The 20,892-nt window shown below is 49.6% G+C and overlaps 2 protein-coding genes across 4 annotated transcripts in view; one reads left to right on the top strand and one right to left on the bottom strand.

The window, feature by feature from the left end:
- The first annotated feature begins 4,006 nt into the window (after nt 1-4,006).
- Nucleotides 4,007-19,005, top strand: TLDC2 (TBC/LysM-associated domain containing 2). Of its 2 annotated transcripts, none has more exons than XM_059897077.1 (7): nt 4,007-4,205; nt 6,294-6,403; nt 8,226-8,360; nt 9,055-9,207; nt 9,404-9,499; nt 13,087-13,160; nt 14,226-19,005. In XM_059897077.1, the coding sequence occupies exons 2-7, from the start codon at nt 6,371-6,373 to the stop codon at nt 14,359-14,361; spliced, it is 627 nt and encodes a 208-aa protein (XP_059753060.1). In that variant the 5' UTR covers nt 4,007-4,205; nt 6,294-6,370; the 3' UTR covers nt 14,362-19,005. The 2 variants fall into 2 exon arrangements, with proteins under 2 accessions (XP_059753060.1, XP_059753059.1); XM_059897076.1 differs by having other exon boundaries at nt 8,226-8,387.
- SAMHD1 (SAM and HD domain containing deoxynucleoside triphosphate triphosphohydrolase 1) overlaps nt 14,644-20,892 on the bottom strand; it is a 64,120-nt gene continuing 57,871 nt past the window's right edge. The window contains exon 16 of one of the 2 annotated variants that reach the window (XM_059897074.1): nt 14,644-17,550. In XM_059897074.1, the coding sequence (XP_059753057.1) occupies nt 17,416-17,550 (135 nt within the window). In that variant the 3' untranslated portion in view covers nt 14,644-17,415. Of the gene's footprint in view, nt 17,551-18,949; nt 19,366-20,892 lie in introns of those variants that run through there. The other variant, XM_059897075.1, reaches the window with a different exon arrangement.

The following is a 20,892-nucleotide window of genomic DNA, read 5'->3' as shown; positions in this document are numbered from 1 at the left end:
CACAGCAGCCCTGGGCAGGGCTTTATTGTTTGTTTGTTTGTTTGTTTTTAAAATATCTTATATATATATATATTTAGTTTATTTATTTTTGGCTGCATTGAGGCTTCGTTGCTATGCGGCTTTCTCTAGTTGCGGTGAGCGGGGGCTACTCTTCGTTGCAGCACGCGGGCTTCTCATTGCAGTGGCTTCTCCTCTTGCAGAGCACGGGCTCTAAGTCCGTGGGCTTCAGTAGTTGTGGCACGCGGGCTCAGTAGTTGTGGCTCATGGGCTCTAGAGTGCAGGCTCAGTAGTTGGGGCACACGGGCTTAGTTGCTCTGCGGCATGTGGGATCTTCCTGGACCAGGGCTCAAACCCATGTACCCTGCATTGGCAGGCAGATTCTTAACCACTGCACCACCGGGGAAGCCCGGGGCTTTATTGTTGATGCAGTGACAAGCCACTGGGGACTTGGGAGTAAGCAGGGGTGAGATGTAATCTAATTTGTGCTTTAAATAGATCACTCTAGCTGATGGCAAGAAGATGCTAGAAGATGGGTAAAGGGCCTATTGAACCAGCCTCTGAGAGGTAACAGTGGCTTGGATGAGGGTGGAGGCAGTGGAGAGGGAAGAAGAGGGGTAGTTTTGAGATCTGTTCTGGAGCTTTGAAGAGTTAGACACGCTTGGTTGGAGGTGAGGGATCAGAGAAATGAAGTCAAGTTCAACTCCCAGGTTACTGGCTTTCGTTACAGGATGAGTGACAGTGCCATTTAACAAGACAGGGAAAACAGCTTAAATGTGGTCGGGGGTAGAGAGACCAGGTTTAGAGGGGGAAATGGAGAGTTCTTTCTGGACCCGATCAGTTTGAGATGTCTGTGCAGACATCCAAGTCATATAGGTAAGAGGCCTATGAGTGTGGAGCCCAGGGGAGCAGTTGGTCCGGAGTCATGAAGAGTCATCCGCATTTAGACAATATTTAAATCCATGAGACCAGATAGGGTCACATAGAGAGAGGGTCTACAGAGAGAAGAAAAACCAGGAAGTTAAGAATTCCTGGTTCTACAAAACTGGGTCATTTGTAGAGACATGGATGGACCTAGAGCCTGTCATACAGAGTGAAGTAAGTCAGAAAGAGAAAAACAAATATCGTATATTAACACATGTATGTGGGATCTAGAAAAATGGTACAGATGAACCGGTTTGCAAGGCAGAAGTAGAGACACAAATGTAGAGAACAAATGTATGGACACCAAGGGGGGAAAGCGGGCGGGGGGGGTGGTGGTGGGATGAATTGGGAGATTGGGATTGACATATATACACTAAAATGTATAAAATAGATAACTAATAAGAACCTGCTGTATAAAAAAATAAAATAAAATAAAATATTGAAAATAAATAAAATAAAATAAAGAATTCCTGGTTCTATCACAGATACAGAGAACAAACTAGTGGTTACCAGTGGGGAGAGGGAAGGAGGGAGGGGCAACACAGGGGTAGGGGAGTATGAGGTACAAACTATTCTGTATAAAATAAGCTACAAGGACATATTGTACAATACAGGGAATATAGCCAATATTTTATAATAACTATAAATGGAGTATAACCTTTAAAAATTGTGAATCACTATTCTGTACACCTGTAACTTATATAATGTTGTAATCAAGTATACTTCAATTTAAAAAATAAAAAATAAAATAAAATTTAAAAATTCAAAAAAAAAAAAAGATTGATAGCTGTTACCTCCAGGAGTGGATGAGATTGGGAGAGGACAGATGAAGAGGGCCTTCAATAATTGCTCCCAAAACATCTATCATGAATTGTTTGAATCTTATTAAATAAAACTGTATCCATATATTATTTCTTTCATAAGGTAGAAAATTGAAGAAAAAAAAAAAAAAAGGAGAATTCCTGGTTCTAAAAAGTGGTTAAGAGAGGAGAAGCCAGCCACAAAAGACAGAGAGGGAGTGGCCGACGAGGGAGGAGGGAAATGAAGACAGCGTGTCGTCAGGGAGAATCGCTGTGTCAAGCGGCATAGGAGCTGGAGGAAGATGAGAGCAGCGTCCCCTTCCTAGGGCGACACGGAAGCTGCTGCTGGGGACCTTGCAAGAGCAGGCGTGGTAGGGACAGATGCCAAAGGCCGGGGGTTGAAGAGTGAAGAAGAGGTAGAGGTGGAGTGTAGGGAGAAGAGAAGGGAGCAGTCGTGGAGGGGACGGCTGTATCGAGAGGGGCAAGCGAGAGATGGGTGAGGCCGAGAGAAGCCGGGGAGGAGAAGCGGAGAGCGACAGAGCCAGGGAGGCCCAGGGGACCGGCTTTCGAAAGCAGCAGGGGCCCTTCCTCCGTTGTCCTGGAGGGAAGGTGGAAGAGATGGGTGAGATGCAGGTGGGTCTGTCGGGAAGCTGAGGGAGTGACTGATGGCTTCTGTTTTCTCAGTGAAGAATAAAGTTGCCGGCTGAGTGAGGAACCAAAGGCGTGGAGCTTGTGTGAGGAGGGCAAAGACCGTCTGTCACAGCGAGCAGAGAAGAAATCAGACCTCCCAGGATGTGTGAAGGGGTATGTCATGCACCCATCCGAGGGTCAGAGTGAAGCCAGTCGACTCAGCAAACCACAGAGCTGAAACTGTGCCGCATATCCAGTTTTATATCCGGCTTTTTTCACTTTACAGAGTAGCAGAAGCATTTCCCCGTGCATTTATGAACTCTTGGCAAACATCACTTTTAATACTTAGAAATAATCCACAGAGGGGATATTCCATGGGTCGCTTAAACTTTTCCCCTTCTACTGGACGTTGAAATTGTTTCCTGGCTGTGACTGATGCAGTTCTCAAAGAGGCGGCCTGTGGTCTGGTGGAGAAAGGACAAGACAGGCTGCAAGGCAGAGCTGGGACATTCAACACTCTGGTGCCTAGAATCTCATCGTGGAAGCTTTTTAGGGGCCAATTACATGGCAACTGGCTTTCCTGCCAGGTCACATTCCTAGAGTTGAGGATAAAGAATGGGACAGCAAGGCACATCTCACTGGCCTCCCAAAGTGCCCAAAGGTTCAGGAATCGAGCGTGGAAGAAATAGATTTGGGAGAGGGGCCCTGAGAGCAGGGAAGGCCAGACGTGTGACCCCCGAGCTGTTGACAGCTCAAACACATATAGCAACAACCATGTTTGAGGTGGCAACAGGGCTCCTCACTTGAATGTTTTCCCCATAATACAAGTCCTTTTGGTATCCCACCTTCCCGGAGCGGGCATTGCTCCAGGAGACTTGGTCATGGGGAGAGGATCTGGGGACCCGAGTCTTTTCCACCAAGGCCAGCAGGAGGGGGTCTCTTTCAGGTCTGTGAAGATGGAGTGAGCCACCCGAGAGAGTGGGCTTACCCACCCAACACGCTGGGGGACCCTTGGTGGGCATATTTTTTCAGGAGTTTCTGCCCTGGGTGGAGGCCGCTTGTTCTGGGACTGGCTGAAGCCCCTTCCAAATTTGAGGTTCTGTGTTTCAACAAAAGCATTCACTGAAGTCCCCCTCTGAGCCAGGGATAGAGAAGTACCCCCACTGGCAGTGTGCCTACTGTATGCCAGACGCTGGGCTTCCTGGACATGATCTCACCCCATGGCACGACAGGCCAATGAGGAAAGAATCAGCACCCCATGTGAGAGTGGGAAACCAGCAGGGCTGCATCCCCTCACCTCCCAGCCCCGGGCCTCCCCTGCAGCACAGGGTGATTGGTGGGGACCCCACGGAAGGACCCTTTCCTGGACATTTGCACCCCTTAAGGAAGCGCTTTATGTGATGGGCTTCAGGCACCACGTGGCACCTAGTAGCTGTGGGTGAGAGGCTCCAGGTTAGAGCCAAGGAGCTGAGTAAACCCCACCTCTTTGGGCTGGTGGTGGCAGAGCTGGGGGCCTGAGGTGACAAGGTCTTGTTTGTGGGATTTGAGTTTCTGATGGACGACAATGACTGCCAGGCCTTTCCAGCTGGAACCGGAGCAGGCTCGGGGCCAAGGCCTGCCACCCTCTGGGCAGGTATAAGAGCTGGGAGGAGGGCTGGAGCCCGGCTGGGGCAGAGGTGCCAGCTGCCCACTGGGGGACCAGGGTGCAGAGCTAAAGCTGCTTTGTACAGACCGCCAGGTGGACAGGGTCAGTTCTGGAAGTGGCCCCTTCTCTGTGGGAACCAGGAGATGCACTAGGGAAGCCATCCGGCTGGACAGGCTGGAGGAGGTCACCTGAGGCTGAGACTCGGCAGGGTGAGTACGTTCTTCCACGGTTCCTGCCTTTCCCTTCTCCACTGAGCTACCCACCCCTGCAAGTGACTGAGTGACTCTCTGTCCCAGAGGTGCCCAGGTGGAGACTGAGTGGCCATTTGTCAGGGACTTGAGCCCTGAATCTCTCAAAGGGGCAATGTGGGGGGAGGGGGGTAGCCATAGCGCTGTCATTTGTCCAGTGCTCACCAAACACCAGGAACCGTGAACAGGAAGATGGAGGCCTGGCTCAGCGTCCTAGTTCTTCAGGCATTATCTTCATTTACTCTTACAACAGCCCTATCAGGTAGATAGGTATTAGTATTTTACAGATAGGGAGACGGAAGCACAAGGATGTTAAGTAACTTGCCCAAGGTCACACAGCAAGGAAGTGGCAAAAACCAGGAATTAAACTCCCTGACTCCAGAGTCTGTGCTCTTAATGACTGTGTTATTCTATCACGTGGCTGTGGTTAGTCCCTTCTACTTTCTGAGTGGCAGTTTCCTTATCTGCAATTTAAGGGTGTAAAACATGATGATCAGAAATATATTGTCCTGAGATTCCTGAAAGATATCTGGACATGGATCAGCCTTAAGCACTGGGAAGCCGTGTTGGAACATTTATCAAGAATGTGTGAATGGGGACTGCCCTGGTGGTCCAGTGGTTGGAACTCCGTGCTTCCAGTACAGGGGGTGCAGGTTTGATCCCTGGTCGGGGAACTAAGATCCCACATGCTGTGTGGTTGGGGGGGGGGGAGGTGGGAGGGGGAGAATATGTGGATGCCCTTTGATCCATTATTCAACTTTTGAAATTTATCATAAAGGATATCATCAGATTTATGAACAAGGAGGTTCATTACGGTTTTGCTAATAATCACAGAAAATTAGAAGCAAACAAAATGTCAGACATTTGAGAAATGATGTACATCCTGTGATGAAATAATATGCAGCCATTAAAAATCCTGCGTTCAGGGCTTCCCTGGTGGCGCAGTGGTTGAGAGTCTGCCTGCCGATGCAGGGGACACGGGTTCGTGCCCTGGTCTGGGAAGATCCCACATGCCGCGGAGCAACTGGGCCCGTGGGCCGCAATTACTGAGCCTGCGCGTCTGGAGCCTGTGCTCCACAACAAGAGAGGCCGTGATGGTGACAGGCCCGCACACCGCGATGAAGAGTGGCCCCCGCTCGCCTCAACTAGAGAAAGCCCTCGCACAGAAACGAAGACCCAACACAGCCATAAATAAATTAAAAAAAAAAAAAAATCCTGTGTTCAAAGGGTACTGAATGTAACTGGAAATTTTTCATTTGTTAAGCTTGAAAAAGCACTTTATAAAACGATACACAGTATGATCTATTTATAAATGTGTGTATATACTTATATATGAAATAAATATAAAAGATGGGAAAAAATACCCTTAGGGGTTGAGAGTTTATCTCTGAGAGGTGGAATTATGAATATTTTTGTATTTTTCTTTATTCTTTTCTAAGTTCCTCAAATTTTCTATAGTAAACATGTATTGCTTTTTTAATTAGAAAAGTGACTTTTTTTGTTTTCAACATCTGTTCTTTTGGTCTAGCTCGGCCCCTTTCAAGCTTTGAGAGGAAACTGAATTGCAGGCTGTCAGTCTTGTAGGGCCTCTGAAATAATCTGGTCTCAGAGAAACCAGAGGGGAAACAGTGTAATATGTTACATGTGGGGAAACATGTAACAGTGCTACATGTTACATGTGGGGAAACCCAGTTACATGTGGGGAAACCCAGGGGTGCAAGGGACTTATGCAAGGTCATACAGGGAACCAGAGGCCCCAGACCCCTAGTCTGGGGGCTCAGGCATCTGCCCAAAGGCTACAGTCCATGGGCCAGGCTGCCAGAAGGGCAAGGAGGTAGAAGGGAATCACAGCTAGAATTTACGGCTAACGTGTTAATTGCTAACTACAAGTGCAGCCTTGAATGCCCAGCGTAGCTGACCTCACAGACCCACCCAGTGACATACTGGCCTGGGAATGACAGGTGAATGACAGGTGAGAGGGAGCAAAGGGTAGGCGGGTGGGCGTGGAGCCGGCCGGGTGTGCCCCAGGTTTCTCCCTCTCATCTTTAGGCCTCAACAAGCGGTGCTGCCTCCCCCAGCAAGGCTGAGGGCTTGCTTACTGCCCTCTGCTGGGCTCGGACAGAAGAATGAAAGGTCTCCGCTGGCGCTACACTCGGCTGGTAAGGGGCCAGCTTGGGCTGGGGGTTGGTCAGGAAAGGCGGGGGAGAGGGGGTCTGGGCCAGGATTGGATACAGGCCGGTGTCCCCCTTCCAAGCCCCTCCCCAGCTGGCCCAGGGTTCAGAGCAAGGACTCAGGAACCTGGGGCCTTAGCGCCCAGCCCCATGTTCCCAAGACCCTCAAGGAGCACAGACCACTGTCTCCATCCCTTCCTCCCCGGAGTGGGTCCCAGATGGAGCTCTATCCAGAAGCCCGCACAGCTAGGACCCCCTCCCTAGGCCTGAACCTGGGGAGCAGGAAAGCAGTGTCCTGTCCTTCTCTCCTTCTCGAGGAAGTCTGTCTTTTTTTTTTTTTTTCCTTTAATGGAGTACCCCCTGCTGTTTTTTAAAATTAATTCATTCATTAATTAATTTTTGGCTGCGTTGGGTCTTCGTTGCTGCGTGCGGGCTTTCTCTAGTTGGCAGCAAGCAGGGGCTACTCTTCGTTGCGGTGCGCAGGCTTCTCATTGCGGTGGCTTCTCCTGTTGCGGAGTGCGGGCTCTAGGCACGCAGGCTCAGTAGTTGTGGCACGTGGGCTTCAGTAGTTGTGGCTCGTGGGCTCTAGAGCGCAGGCTCAGTAGTTGTGGCGCACGGGCTTAGTTACTCCGTGGCATGTGGGATCTTCCTGGACCAGGGCTCGAACCCATGTCCCCTGCATTGGCAGGTGGATTCTTAACCACTGCGCCAGCAGGGAAGTCCTTGAGGAAGTCTCTCCTGATGAAAAGCCCCGAAGTCATTGTGTGCAGGCGTGCATACACACACACACACACACACACACACACACACACACATACATACACACTCTGGTACAGAGTGGGAGCTCAGTGGAGTGAATGAATGAATGAATGAATGAAGACACCACCATACATGCCCACTGACACACACATATATTTACACAATCCCAACTCACACTCACAAACACATTGACAGGTAACACACGAAGTTGCACTCAACACCTTCTCACACTGATTTGCCTACACAACTCTATTTTAAGCCAACACACCACACACATTCACACAGACAATGTGCATTTTATACGAATCTGCGAACCTGCACGCTGTCTCACCTATGACTACATGCGTTGTTTCACTGGCTGAAAGGGCCTTCTTTCTTCCTTTGTAAAATGGGGGTAGTAAGAAGCACATTCTGGGGAGTTCCCTGGCAGTCCAGTGGCTAGGACTTGGCGCTATCACTGCCGTGGCCCGGGTTCAATCCCTGGTCGGGGAACTGAGATCCCACAAGCCACAGAGTGCGCGGCCAAAAGGAAAAAAAAAAAAAAAAAAAAAAGCAGCACATTCTTCTTAGAATTCTTGGGAAAATTCAGAGAGATCACGCACAGCAAGCATTTCACACAGGCCTAGTCAACTGTGTGCTGTATATTGTATATGTCGGCCACTACTGTTGTTGTTATTATTATTATCGTTATTTCACGTACAAAGGCACAGCTGCGGCTCCCAGAGCTGGGCTGTCATCTGCCCTTCTCTCCTGCCCACAAGCTTAGAACGCAAGCCCTGGCATCCACTCTGGATCCAGAGAAACCAGGCGGACAAACCGCAGGGCCCACGGCCACATCTGATGGGCATGGCTGGCAGGGGCCAGGGAGGGAGCTGGCTGGAGGCGGGGGCAGGGTCTGGTCTGTCGCTGATGCTTGCTTCCTCTGGCTGGGCTGGTGGCTGCAGGGGCCTGGGCAGGGGGGATGAGGTGGCCGAGGCCCTCAGGCTCCGGGTGTGTGGAAGCTGGTGTCTCCTTGCCCCTCCACTCACCAGGCCTCTTTGTGTCTTCACAGCCCAGCCAGGTGGAGGACGCTCTGTCTGGGGAGGAGGGTGAGGAAGAGGAAGAGGAACGGGCGGAGGAGACAGCCCCAGCCCCAGCTCCTGCTCCTGAAGAGCCAGTGGCGCCCCAGCTGGCAGAAGCCAGCCAGGTTCTGGGAGCCTCGGAGATGAGGCAGGTTCGGGCACAGTCCATGGTGCAAAGATTTCAGCCCTGAGCCTAAGGGTCCCACGCTCCTGCCCCACCCCAGCCAGGCCCAAGGACACCCAGGGTCACTCCTGCTCTGTCCTCTGCTCACTGTGTCACCTTGGGCAAATCACTTCTCCTCTCTGGGCTTTTCTTCCTTTCTTGTAAAATGATCCAGTAATCCTAGCACCGCCTTCTTCCCTGGGCCAGGAGGTTAAGGATATAGTGAACTAATCTAGTCCTTGGGAATTGACACCAAAGCTGGGGTGGGGGTGGGAGGATGAGGTGGGGGGATTAGGAGGAGGGGTTCAGCATCTCATCTATTCTCTGGCTGCTAGGGGCCAAGGTGACCCCTCTGACCTGGGTTCAAATCCTGGCTCTGCCACTTACTCCCCATGTGGGCTTCAGGCAGGTTGCTTCACCTCCCTGGGCCTCAGCTTCCTCATCTATAAAATGGGAATACTAATCCCTCTCTCTGAGGGTCCCTGCTAATTGGCGTGAAAGTCCCCTGGAAACAGTAAAGTACTCTGTAACCTGCAAAGCACCATGCTTGGGTGAGTGGTGGCTGTTCAACCTCAGTCCTCCTGAGACCCGAAGGATACGGGGCGAGGAGGGTGGGAGGACCGGGAACCCTCACTCACCTCCAGTCCTGTCCCCAGCTCAGCCTCCACCTCCCCCCGAGAGTCGATGGACACCCCTGGAGTCTGGCCTTTTGCACGTCAAGGGACGGCTTCAGTCTGCGGAGCCTGTACAGGCAGATGGAGGGCCACAGCGGGCCGGTGCTGCTGGTGCTGAGGGACCAGGATGGCCAGGTGAGCCGTGGGCTGGGAGTGTTAGTGGAAGCGATGCATGTCGTTGGGCCCCCGAGGGCCTCTCCATCCCCCAGCTCTGCCCCAGGCTCCCCAGGAGCCTCTCTAGGACGGGCCTATGTTATGAAGCCTGAAGGGTGGTGCTGCCAGTGGACCTCCAGCTCCCTTCCAGCTACAAACTGCAAACTCTTCTTTCCAGATGTTTGGGGCCTTCTCCTCCTCGGCTATTCGACTCAGCAGAGGCTTCTACGGTACTGGCGAGACGTTCCTCTTCTCCTTCTCTCCACAGCTGAAGGTGATGTTCTTAACCTTCCAGGAGGGGAGTGGGATCTACGGCAGGACAAAGAACCTGGGGTCCCAGTGGCCCCCAGCTCCATCCCCCGGGCTGGGTGCCTGGTGTCCTTCCATCTTTCCACAGAGGGAGTACAGCAGGGCAGTGGCAGGCAGAGCATCCCCCTTCATTTAAAAAGTGCTCAGTTCCTGGCAACCACTGACTGGCTTGAGAGGAGGTTTGTCGCTCAGCAGATACAGGCCGGAAAGACAAAACTGGTCCAAGTGCAGGTAGCCCTGTGGGTGTGGGGGTATATTTTCTTAGGCAGTGTCGGGTAAGGCCATCAGATAAGGGTGGGGATGGAGAGGAGGGTGTGAAGGTTGAGGGGAGAGGAGGTATGGCAGGAGTAGAAAGGGAAGCTGCTGGAGAAAACTGGAGAAACAGAAGGGCAGCTAGGCAGGGCTGACTGGAGGTCCGAGACTGTGAATGTAAAGGCCACTTACTTCGGTGTGTGCTTTTCTCTAGCAAAATTCAGCTCCTCAGGTTCAAGCACGGAGAGCGCGATGGGAGGGTTCAACCACGACTGGGGTTTTGCCGAGCTGCTTTACTAGAGGGAGACAGGGAAAAGGGAGTTGAATGGAGTGGAAACACAAAATAGATGAAGCACTAGTTGCAGGTGCACTGGTTTGCCGTTAGAAACCCCTGTCCCATGCACAGAGCAAGACACCTACAGACACATGCAACAACATAGGCATCTGGTTGCATGACAAGGAGGTCACAAGCTTGGACTGACTGCCTTGCTGGAGGCAAAACACACCATATCTGCTGCGTTGCCTCCATCGCCAGCCTGGAAATCTTATCAGGGAAGAGGAGAGGGGACAGTTGTTTACAATAAACCCATGCTGGATACTAGTCCTCACCGCTGGCCTTCCAGGGTTCACGTACTAGAATCCCCAAGTTGTACAAGGTTCCTCCTACTGCTCCGACAGCTCCTTGGCAGAATCCTTTGCTGGTTCCTCCTCATCTCCCCAACCTTTTAACGTCATGGGGTCCTCAAGCTCAGGTTTTGGTTGTCATCTCTTCTCTGACTGCCCTCTTTTCCTTCGAGGTCTCGTCCATTCTCACAGCTTTCCATGCCGTCCAGGTGCTGATGGCCTCTCCTCCGGACTCCACACTCACATACATCCAACCACTACCCAGTGTCTCCAGTTGGATCTAAATGGCATTTCAAGCCTCACATGTTCAAAGCTGAGCTCCTGACTTTCTCCCAGAAAACCGGTTCCCCCTGCCATCTTCCCTGACAAAGTTAACGGCACCTCTATCTTTTCTGCCATCAAGACCAAAAATTTTGGAGCCCTTCTTAACGCCTCTTTCACACCCTACATCTGAGCTGTCAACGAATCCTGATGGCTCTTCCTCCTCTTTCTATCGCTATCCAGAATCCACCACTTTTCACCATGTCCTTTGCTGTCACCCTGGTTCAAGCCACCATCATTACTTGCCTGTGTTCCTGCTATAGCCTCCTAATGCTTCCACCTTCAGTCATCACAGTACCTGGAGTGAGCCTTTTAAAATATAAGTCAGGGCACGTCACTCCTGGGCTCCAAGCTGCCGATGGCTTCCTTTCTCCCTCAGAGAAAAGCCAAAGTCTTTACAGTAACCTACAAGTCCCTACGTCTCTTGGCCTCTCTCTGATGTCATTTCTTGCTACTTTCCCTCTCCTTCACTCTGCTGCAGCCACACAGACCTGTCGGTTTGTTCTTAAACAGGCAGGCCTGTTCCTACCTCAGGGCCTTTGCACACACTGCTCTACCTAGTGTGCCCTCCACAGGATCTCCATGTGGGTCGGTTCTCACTTCCTTCAGGACCCTGCTCAGATGTTACCCTATCGGCAAGGCCCTCCCTGTCCACCTGCTTTAAATTTGTAACACTCCAGCCCCTAGAAATTCTTATTGCCCTTCTCTACTTCTTTCTCCTTAGCTTTTGTCGCTACCTAATATACCATTTATTTTACTTATTTACCCGCCTCCTGCCGCTAGAGTGGGAATTCCAAGAGGCAGGAATTTTTGTCTGTTATGTTTGCTGTTCTCTCCAGTGACTAAACAGTACCTGGTGCTAAGTGCCAAAAAAATTCTTCAAAGGAACTTATGATTTTTTTCAGGGGATCACTACAGTCTTCCCAGGATACTGTTATGGAATCTCATCCTTCCAAAAATTGGCTAATTTTTGCCTGTCTTTGGTCTTCTGGCACCTCTTGTGTTCTTCATGAATTCCCAGCCGTTCCTTGACCGCTCTTCCAAGAAGCACCGTGAACATGGCCTTAATTTTTTCTGCAGCAATGTTTATCTTCCTCCTTCAAGTCTGAAGGTCATGTTCCTTGAGGAAAGTAGAGGAGGAGCTGAATGGTTCTGTCTTCTCGTGGCCACTTGTTAGTATTATCTCACCTCTTCTGAGCCCAGGGCTTATCTTTTATTAGTCCATTTTCTTGCTTAACACCCTTTGGTTGCTCAGAGCATTTTTGGCAACTAATTACAGGCAATAATATGCTATACTTTTGCAGCCTTTAAAAAATCTTATTAGCTAAATTGACCCTTGAATAATTTGTTTATTCAACAAGCATCTATACCATGTCTCAGGAATACTGCCGGAATCAAGGCAGCTTTCACAGAGCTTACCTGTTAGCTGGGCAGGCAGTGGCATATTGCCACATGAACAGGGCCTGGGAGGAAGGGCTACTTTCAATTTCTCTGGGATGACATTTGGGCTGAAAGATGAGAAGTGGGCCATTTGAGGATCTGGGGGAAGAGCATCCTGGGCAGAGGGATCAGCAAGCGTGAAGATCCTAGAGCAGCAATAGCTTCAGGTGTCCCAGGGACAGAAGGGCCAGGGTAGATGAAGTGCAGTCGTCAAGGGGGAAAAGAGGTCGGAGAGAAAATCGGGGGCACAGCAGGCTGGGCTTTCGGCTGTTGTAAGCGGTTGGATTTTATTTCCAGGGCCATTGGAGGGCTTTAGCAGAGGAGGGCTAATACCTGATTGGATTTTGAATACGTCACTGACCGCAGTGCGGACATGGGCTCTGGGCAGGAGACAGTGGAAGCAGAGACCCATTAGGAGGCTGTGATCCAGGGAGGAGTGACTGGCGGGGACGGATGGGACAGAAATGGTGGTAGTCAGGGTGCCTCTTTGGGGTGGGGCCCACAACACTTGCTGAGCAACTGGGTGTGAGGCAGCACTGGGGAGTGTGCAGGCTTGGTGTTGCCTCCAGCGAGGGGAGGAAACAGTTAGTAATGGTAGAATCAGGGCCCCGCTCCTGACCTGGACTTTCCGCCTCCTCTCTCCAGCTTTGGAAGCAGGAAGCCTCAGAGGGCTCTGGTCTATTCCTAGAACAGAAGGGCTTTGGGGCTGTGGGAATTCAGACTGGAGGGCAAGAGGAGGTGAACTCCAGGGAGACTGGAGAGAAACTGCAAGAGTTAGGAGCCCAAAGTAGTTCCTGAGCCTTCGTTGGGGCCTGGAGGTTCTGTTTCCTCCACAACACTGCCGCCCAGTGGTGTAGAGTCAAAGTGCAAGGGCAGGACTCGCCCAGTAACCGCAGGTTTCTCCTATCATCACAGGTCTTCAAGTGGACAGGAAACAACTCTTTCTTTGTGAAAGGAGACTTGGATTCACTGATGATGGGCTGTGGCAGGTGCGTGTCTCAGTCCTCCCTGAGTCTCGAGTGTCGGGGTGGTCTGTGCTCGGATCCCTTCTCCCGTCCGGAAATGCTGAGCTAGGCTGCCCCAGACAAGATGGGGAGGCTGCTGGTTAACCTTCAAGCCTCTCCCTTCAGCAGCTCCTGGGGCCTGCTCAGTCCCCTAGCCAACCCCCTAAACCCTGCTCTAAGTCAATATTGAGAGGAGAGGGTGGCGTGGACTCTCCCCCAATGTGTTTCGTTGGTGACAGCTTAGGCTGAATTTGTGTGTAACTTTGGGAACACCATTCCATATGGTTGGATGAGGCTAGATTCAAGGGATGGGCAAGCCTCAAATTTACCTGTCAGCTCCATGATCGTAGGAACATAACTCACTGGAGGAAGGCAGGCATCTGCCTGGAACCCGGCATGCGTGCGTGCGTGCGTGCGTGTGTACGCACGCACGCGCCTGTTGGGGGTGGGAGATGGAGTGCGTTAGGAAGACAAGGTTAGTCTCGCCTCTGGTATGACTTGAAAATTCAGGCAGAATAACTCTTATCCTGAGGGTACAGATGAAAGCATGGCTTGCTTAGTACCAGGCAAGTTCTTTGCTCTCCCAACTGCCTGAAAAGCCTCCACTGAGAGGCAGATTGACACAGAACGCACCAGCCATGGCTGATTTGCAGTAAGCCACTTGCCAGCTCCAGCCTAGGTTTTCTGTCAAACGAGGGGATTAGAATGGATGCCCTCTGACGTGTTTTGGGCTCAGAGTCCACGCTTGCGAGAGTCCCTCCTTTGGTTAAGCATTGCCGTCTTTAACGTTCTGAATGTTCTAAAACTGGATTGTGGTGATGGTTGCACCACTGTATATATTTATCAAAATCATTGAACTTTAAAAAAAAAAAATGCTCCTGTGGGGAACAACATGCGAGCCCCTAACAATCAGGATAAACTGGTTTAAGGGGAGATGAGACAAAGGCGAAGTGGGGCTGCGGTCGCAGTATGGCCAAGCACCGCTGGTGCAGGTCCGAAAGGTGTCAGCACCCAGGAAGGAGCGATGCCAAGACTCTCCTCTCTCTTTAGTGGCCACTTTGGGCTGTGGTTGGATGGAGACTTGTATCACGGGGGGAGCCACCCCTGTGCAACCTTCAACAACGAGGTGCTGGCCCGGCAGGAGCAGTTCTGCATCAAGGAGCTAGAGGCCTGGGTCCTGAGCTGATGCCCCGGTGGGCAGCTTCCTGAGGCAACAGGGGCTTGGATCTGCCCCCGGATGCCGACGAGGCCTCCCTCACCCTGGGCAGTCCATTCTGTCCGAAGCACAGATGGCGAAGTGTCCCAGTGTGGACTGTGGCCGTGAGCCAGCCTCCCGTCGCCCGAGGACCAAGACAGGCATGGGCGCAGGCCATGTTCTCCTGGAGAGGGGACTCTGAAGGAGTGAAAGCACTTATACCTCACCCAAGCAGCACAAAGTCCCTCAGGAAAATGATCTTTTTAGAGAGTATACAGTTAATACATGTTTATTGTAGAAAGACCAGAAGATATAAAAGAATTAAAGTTGCTTAAAATTCAACCACCCCCCAAAACACTAACATTTCATGTATATCCTTCCAGATAATTTCCCAAGGAGATATATATATATATATATATATATATCTTACAAAATGGGATTCTACTCTATATGTTTTGGACATTATTTTAACTTAAAGAATATTGTCAAACCACAGACACCAGTACTCAACCAGTGAAATTAATAAAGACTCCAGTAGCATCCTTCTTTTCCCAGAACATTGAGGGCTTTCTGTCTGCCACCAGTGTGCCACCGGGTGCTTGCAAATCTCTTATTTAATTCCACGAGGAAAATATGAAAGCAGCAAATGAACAATATGCATACTTGGGTAAAGAATTTGAAATTCTGTAGATGGGAACCTCAGGGAGGTTAGAAAGGAGGAAGGGTATGTTTTCTGGCAAAACAGGAGCTCAGAAAAACTAAAAAAAAAAGAAATCCATATTCCTCCCCATGCTAGTGCCTGTCTCCTGCCAGAAGATTCTTTATCAGGCCATTACTTGCCATTATTGAATGAGGAAAACCAAGTAACATAGGCCCTGTTAATACCATCCCCTCTCGAAGACCCAACACAGTGCTGAGGTATAAAGAAACATCTGGGCGCATTCCTCGACCAAACACAGTTCTTTTGCACAAAAGGGTCAAAAGTGGGCACACAAGTGTGAGAGAAAGTCGTCAAGGAAGACACGGCCGGTTTCAAGACAGAGATACAGTCATGAGGTTTTATTGCAGCTGTTTCCTTCACCCAGATGAAATAACCAGTCACTTGAACTTGCAGTTCTATTTACATTCTCAATGTGACAATGCTCAGTAACTCTAGAGGCCAAGCTGTTCAAGTCTCCGTTTTTACAGAAACAGTGAAGATGTTTCTTAAGAAAAATTTAACCTTGTCAGTGGCACATGGTTCCCATAATTAAAACAGTTGCAAAGAGCATAAAGTGCAGCTGCCTGGTACGTAACAAAAGATGCAAACAAAATAGATCCAAGTTGCTTCTCAGAGAGCACAATGATACAACACTGAGACCACAAAATTGCAGAGTAAAACAATGACTTAAAGGTAGGAGGTGCAAAAATAAAACAATCTTGGCAGAGAAACATTACATTCTTGACCTTGGGTCCGCGCACATGAAGTCTGGGACGGATGCTTCTCCCTACTGAACATTTCAGAGGCACCTTGGTTAAAATGGACATGACCCAGTACCACGGACCACTTTCCTTGTGCTTCTATGAGCCCATGTGTGACCACATCCCCACCACACAGCATCGTGGTGGGAGAGGAGAAGGGTTCTAACTACTCTATGAATTAGGGTCAACTCTTGATTATCTACTGAGGGATGGGGGAGGGGTGATAGTGCACAATGGCAGACATTCCAAACACCTGTCACCCTAGTGTCTACAGCAGAGAGCCTGGTTACACAGTGGAAGGTGCAGCACTCCTAAGGCCCTGTGGATAATCCACTGGCCTGCGGTCTGAGTTCCTCCCCACTCCCTCTTGCTCTTGCCCAGGGCCAGGGCTGGCTCCCCAGGCCCAGCCTGCCAGGGAATGTCAGGCTTTTGTAAGGGAGTGTCGAAGCACAAGATGTTAGGGGCTCATGACTACACTCCCCACTGCCCTGCCTGTGGCAGCCACCAGCTTTGGCTCTAACTCCAGACTTTGCTCTTGGTGAATTTCTGTAGCACTGGGGATGTGCGTATGGGGGGAGAGCCCTCAGTTCAGGAGCGCTGCTCAACCACAGTGGTGTAGAGACACAGAGGGGAACCTGGAGTTCACTGGGCAATTACTTCATCTCTGCATGGGCAGCTACCAGCAAAAATGAAGTCCCAGCTCTGAGGAGCCCTGAGGATGGATGGTTCCTGTCATGACCTCTGATCAGCACCCAAGCAAGATGCAGAGAGCAAGTGGGAGGGAAGCTGCCTTCTCCAGGCTGGGCAATGGTAGAACCCTCAGGGCTTGGGCAGTGAGCACTCAGGAGAGAAAGAAACCAACATGGGCTAGAGCCACAGCTGACCCAGAGAACAGCCTGGTTTGGGGGATCCCTCTGCCACTGGGGCTAGGGGTCTCCTATAAGGTAGTTTTATGCCCCATTTCGGAGGAGGCCAGAGCCCTCAGATCTTTTCAGCAAATCAATCAGGCCTCTCATCAAAATGCTGGAGCCCCTCCTGGCCCTCATCTACTGTTGATCCCACATGGCAGCTTACAGGGGGATAAAAGGGTGAGGGTAGGTGCCTTTCACTAATGTTCCAGTCACTCAAGGAGAGCTCTCTTCAAATTTGGGGTGTTGGGCACCTCCTCAGGGGCGCAGGATTTTACGTTTTGCTTTTAACTGCGGCTGTTCGTGACAATCCCAAATGCAAATTCCAGTGTGCACCTTTGTCTAATTTCCAAATTTTTTAAAAAACAATCATATGTCCTAAGAGTTCAGAGTACATAAAAGAGTGGTTATTCTAAGAAAACAGGCTGCTAAAGAAGAAAGACTTTGATTAATATTAAAAATAGGCAAGGCAGTGCTTTCCATAGCTCATGTAATAAGGTTTGCCTAATACCTGTTCCTCTAAATAAAAATGACTTAGCATGTGCGTACATTCAAAATATAAAATAAAAAGCACTAGTTGTCAATACATTTGTAGAACTCTGTAATCAAATTCCCTAAATTAATTGTGTTGGGGGGAGGAGGGAGAGGCTTTTTGTAAACAACTGATTGCAGACATTCACACTGAGTCATCTGAAAAAAGATTGACTCTGAATTTGGATGCTTCTCGGGTGTGAGCTGGACTCTGGGCTGAATCTGTGTTCTTCCACTCCAATTTTCGAGGTGTTATAAGTGGGGCTACAATATCACCATCCTGTGAAAAAGAGAGAAACGAGAAATACAGAAAAGCCAGTTTTCATGGTTTTGAGCGAAAGCCTCAGGTACACATATCTTTGTCCTGCAGACAGATTGCTTCTGGACAGATTTACTCTTGGGAAACCCCAGATTGTATATATGCTCAGTGCGTGGGCTGAATTAGAAACACCACGGTCCTAGGAAGGGAAGAGCCCTCAGAGCAAAAGCCACCAGACCTATTCTTTTCACATGGCTAGGTTTTACAGCCCTCTCCCTTCACACACTTCCACAGAACACACTCTGTCCTGGTTTTCCAGGAGAAAGAGGGGCCGCACTGGACCCTTGCTCCTCTCTTTCCTAGTCTCCCCTGTAATAAATGTCCCAGGTCTGTAAGACGGCAAAGGGGGGAAGGACAGTGTGCGCCTGCAGAACTTGAGCTTTGCTCCACAATTAAGGCTATAACTTTGGCCCCATCAGCATTGACTCCAGCCAAAACAAGCAATGGTGTCAAAGTGAAGTGACACTACGACTTGAAAACAAAGAGTGTAAGAAGCTAGGCCCTCTAACACCTGACTCTATCCTGAATTGTTCTTGAACTTGTGGATGGATTCTCGAGGTTATATGAGGGTACAGGATCTGTGAGAGCCTTTATTGCACTAGGAAGAGAATGCTTGTGATAGAATATCGTGGCCTTCATTTGCCTACTTGCTCTCAGATCCACTCTTCGCCTCCCTCTGCTGTGCTCTGTGTCACAGGAGCTGCTCTTGTGAACTACGTTTCCCAGCTCCCGTGTCTACTGGCCTCCAGTCAGGTTTGGCCGATGGGAGGCACTGGTGGGAGGCTAGAAGAGAGGGGGGCAGAGAAGCCAGGGTGTCTCTCCCCTAACCCCTCTGGCTGGGTACAGTGGCTGTGATTCTGCTGTGGTTCTAGCTTCTGCAGGCGGCCCAGCACCTGGACTCCCACCTCCTTCCCTAGAGGTGGCAGCAGCTCCCTCCTGTTGTCTCACTGTCCTGTTTGCCCATTTAGCTCTTCTAAAGCTTTCGGATCTCATGGCCCGTATCACATTTCTTCTGCTGACCTACGCTGGATCTGACTTGATAGAGCTATTATTAAAAGCAGCCACACTATTGCCATGACACTCATATTTGGAAGACCCGTACCTCAAGTCAACATTATTTGTTTTCAAACTCGTCTCTATTTCTACCAAACATCCTTATTTCTACCCATTCTAATTTCAACTCTAGTGAATTTTATGAACGCCGACTTGACTATGTCACTTTCCTGCTTACACACCCCAATGGCTCCCACTGCTCTGGTGCTCTTGGCTTACAGGACTATGCACAGTGCCCCGCCCCCGTCCCTAAATGCACCCTGTTCTCTCCCACCTTCCGGCCTCCCCCCCACCCCCCTTTACCCAGCTGACTCCTCATCCATTCTTCAGGTCTCAGCTTCCAAGTCCCTCTTTAAATAAGCCTTCCCCAACAAACCAGACTTAAACTCGTCTCCTTTTTGCTCCTCTAAGACTGTCCACACTGCCCCTGACCCCAAAGCACTTACCACACCATTGTGATTGTTATTTACTCATGTGTCTGTTATCCCCAAATAGAGCGAAACCCGTGGGAACTGTCTCAGGTACCGTTCCATCCCTGGCCCCTCACATAGGGCCTGGTGAAAACACTCATTCCCTGACTGAATGTATCTGGATTTAAGGTCACTATCACCACATGGCTGAACTTGAATAGCCTCTTGTTTCTCTGCTTCCAGTCTCTCCACGTTCCAATCCATCTGCTGCTAGAGTTTTCCTTCTTCATCAGGGGTTTAGTCTCCTTAGGAGCTACAGTACATAAGACAGACATACTTCCTTATTTCCACTGGTCTCACTCTAGCTGGAGACAAAACCCAGAAGTAAATAATAATTACAGCAGCATGGTAAGTCTTGAATACTCTCGACAATTCCCTGCCCACTGTACGTAACAATAAATCCTTCTTAGCTGATTACCCACGCTTCTCCACAATCCAGCCGACTCTTCCGTTTCCCCTGTCACCGCAACAATAAGACTTTTCTCCTCCAGTCAGACGGGTCTCCTCATGGCCCCCAAACACACCCAACTTGTTCCAGTTTCATTTTTGTGTAGCTCCCATTTCTCTCTGCTACTCATCCAAACACAATCCAGCCTTCTGGATGTAGTAGAATCCTCCCTCCTGCCTAAGACTTTTTTTTTTAACATCTTTATTGGAGTATAATTGCTTTACAATGGCGTTAGTTTCTGCTTTAGAACAAGTGAATTAGCTATACATATATCCCCATATCTCCTCACTCTTGCGTCTCCCTCCCACCCTCCCTACCCCATCCCTCTACGTGGTCACAAAGCACCGAGCTGATCTCCCTGTGCTATGCGGCTGCTTCCCACTAGCTATCTGTTTTACATTTGGTAGTATATATAAGTCCATGCCACTCTCTCACTTCGTCCCAGCTTACCCTTCCCCCTCCCCGTGTCCTCAAGTCCATTCTCTACATCTGAATCTTTATTCCTGTCCTGCCTCTAGGTTCTTCAGAACCATTTTTTTTTTAAAGATTCCATATATATGTGTTAGCATACGGTATTTGTTTTTCTCTTTCTTACTTCACTCTGTATGACAGACTTAGGTCCATCCACCTCACTACAAATAACTCAATTTCGTTTCCTTTTATGGCTGAGTAATATTGCATTGTATATATGTGCCACATCTTCTTTATCCATTCATCTGTCAGTGGACACTTAGGTTGCTTCCATGTCCTGGCTATTGTAAATAGTGCTGCAGTGAACATTGTGGTACATGACTCTTTTTGCATTATGGTTTTCTCAGGGTATATGCCCAGTAGTGGGATTGCTGGGTCGTATGGTAGTTCTATTTTTAGTTTTTTAGGAACCTCCATACTGTTCTCCATAGTGGCTGTATCAATTTACAGTCCCACCAACAGTGCAAGAGGGTTCCCTTTTCTCCACACCCTCTCCAGCATTTATTGTTTGTAGATTTTTTGATGATGACCATTCTGACTGGTGTGAGGTGATACCTCATTGTAGTTTTGATTTGCATTTCTCTAATGATTAGTGATGTTGAGCATCCTTTCATGTGTTTGTTGGCAATCTGTATATCTTCTCTGGAGAAATGTCTATTTAGGTCTTCTGCCCATTTTTGGATTGGGTTGTTTTGGTTTTTTTGATATTGAGCTGCGTGAGCTGCTTGTATATTTTGGAATTCAGCACCACCAAACCAGCTCTACAACAAATAATAAAGGAACTTCTCTAAGGCTTTTCTGACAGCTCTCCCAAAGCTCTGAGTCCTAACAGACTCACCTGTGTCCCTCCCTCTGGCATCT

Source organism: Balaenoptera ricei, chromosome 15 (assembly GCF_028023285.1).
Source record: "Balaenoptera ricei isolate mBalRic1 chromosome 15, mBalRic1.hap2, whole genome shotgun sequence".
Lineage (NCBI taxonomy): Eukaryota > Metazoa > Chordata > Mammalia > Artiodactyla > Balaenopteridae > Balaenoptera > Balaenoptera ricei.
This window is presented reverse-complemented; position numbering and strand designations above follow the sequence as displayed.

Bases quoted from the DNA above. Each gene is read 5' to 3' on its own strand.
- TLDC2 (XM_059897076.1), top strand. From the start codon at position 6,371: ATGAAAGGTCTCCGCTGGCGCTACACTCGGCTG. The intron at 8,388-9,054 runs GTTCGGGCACAG...TCCTGTCCCCAG, and splicing joins GAGCCTCGGAGATGAGGCAG to CTCAGCCTCCACCTCCCCCC. The intron at 9,500-13,086 runs GTGATGTTCTTA...CTATCATCACAG, and splicing joins CCTTCTCTCCACAGCTGAAG to GTCTTCAAGTGGACAGGAAA.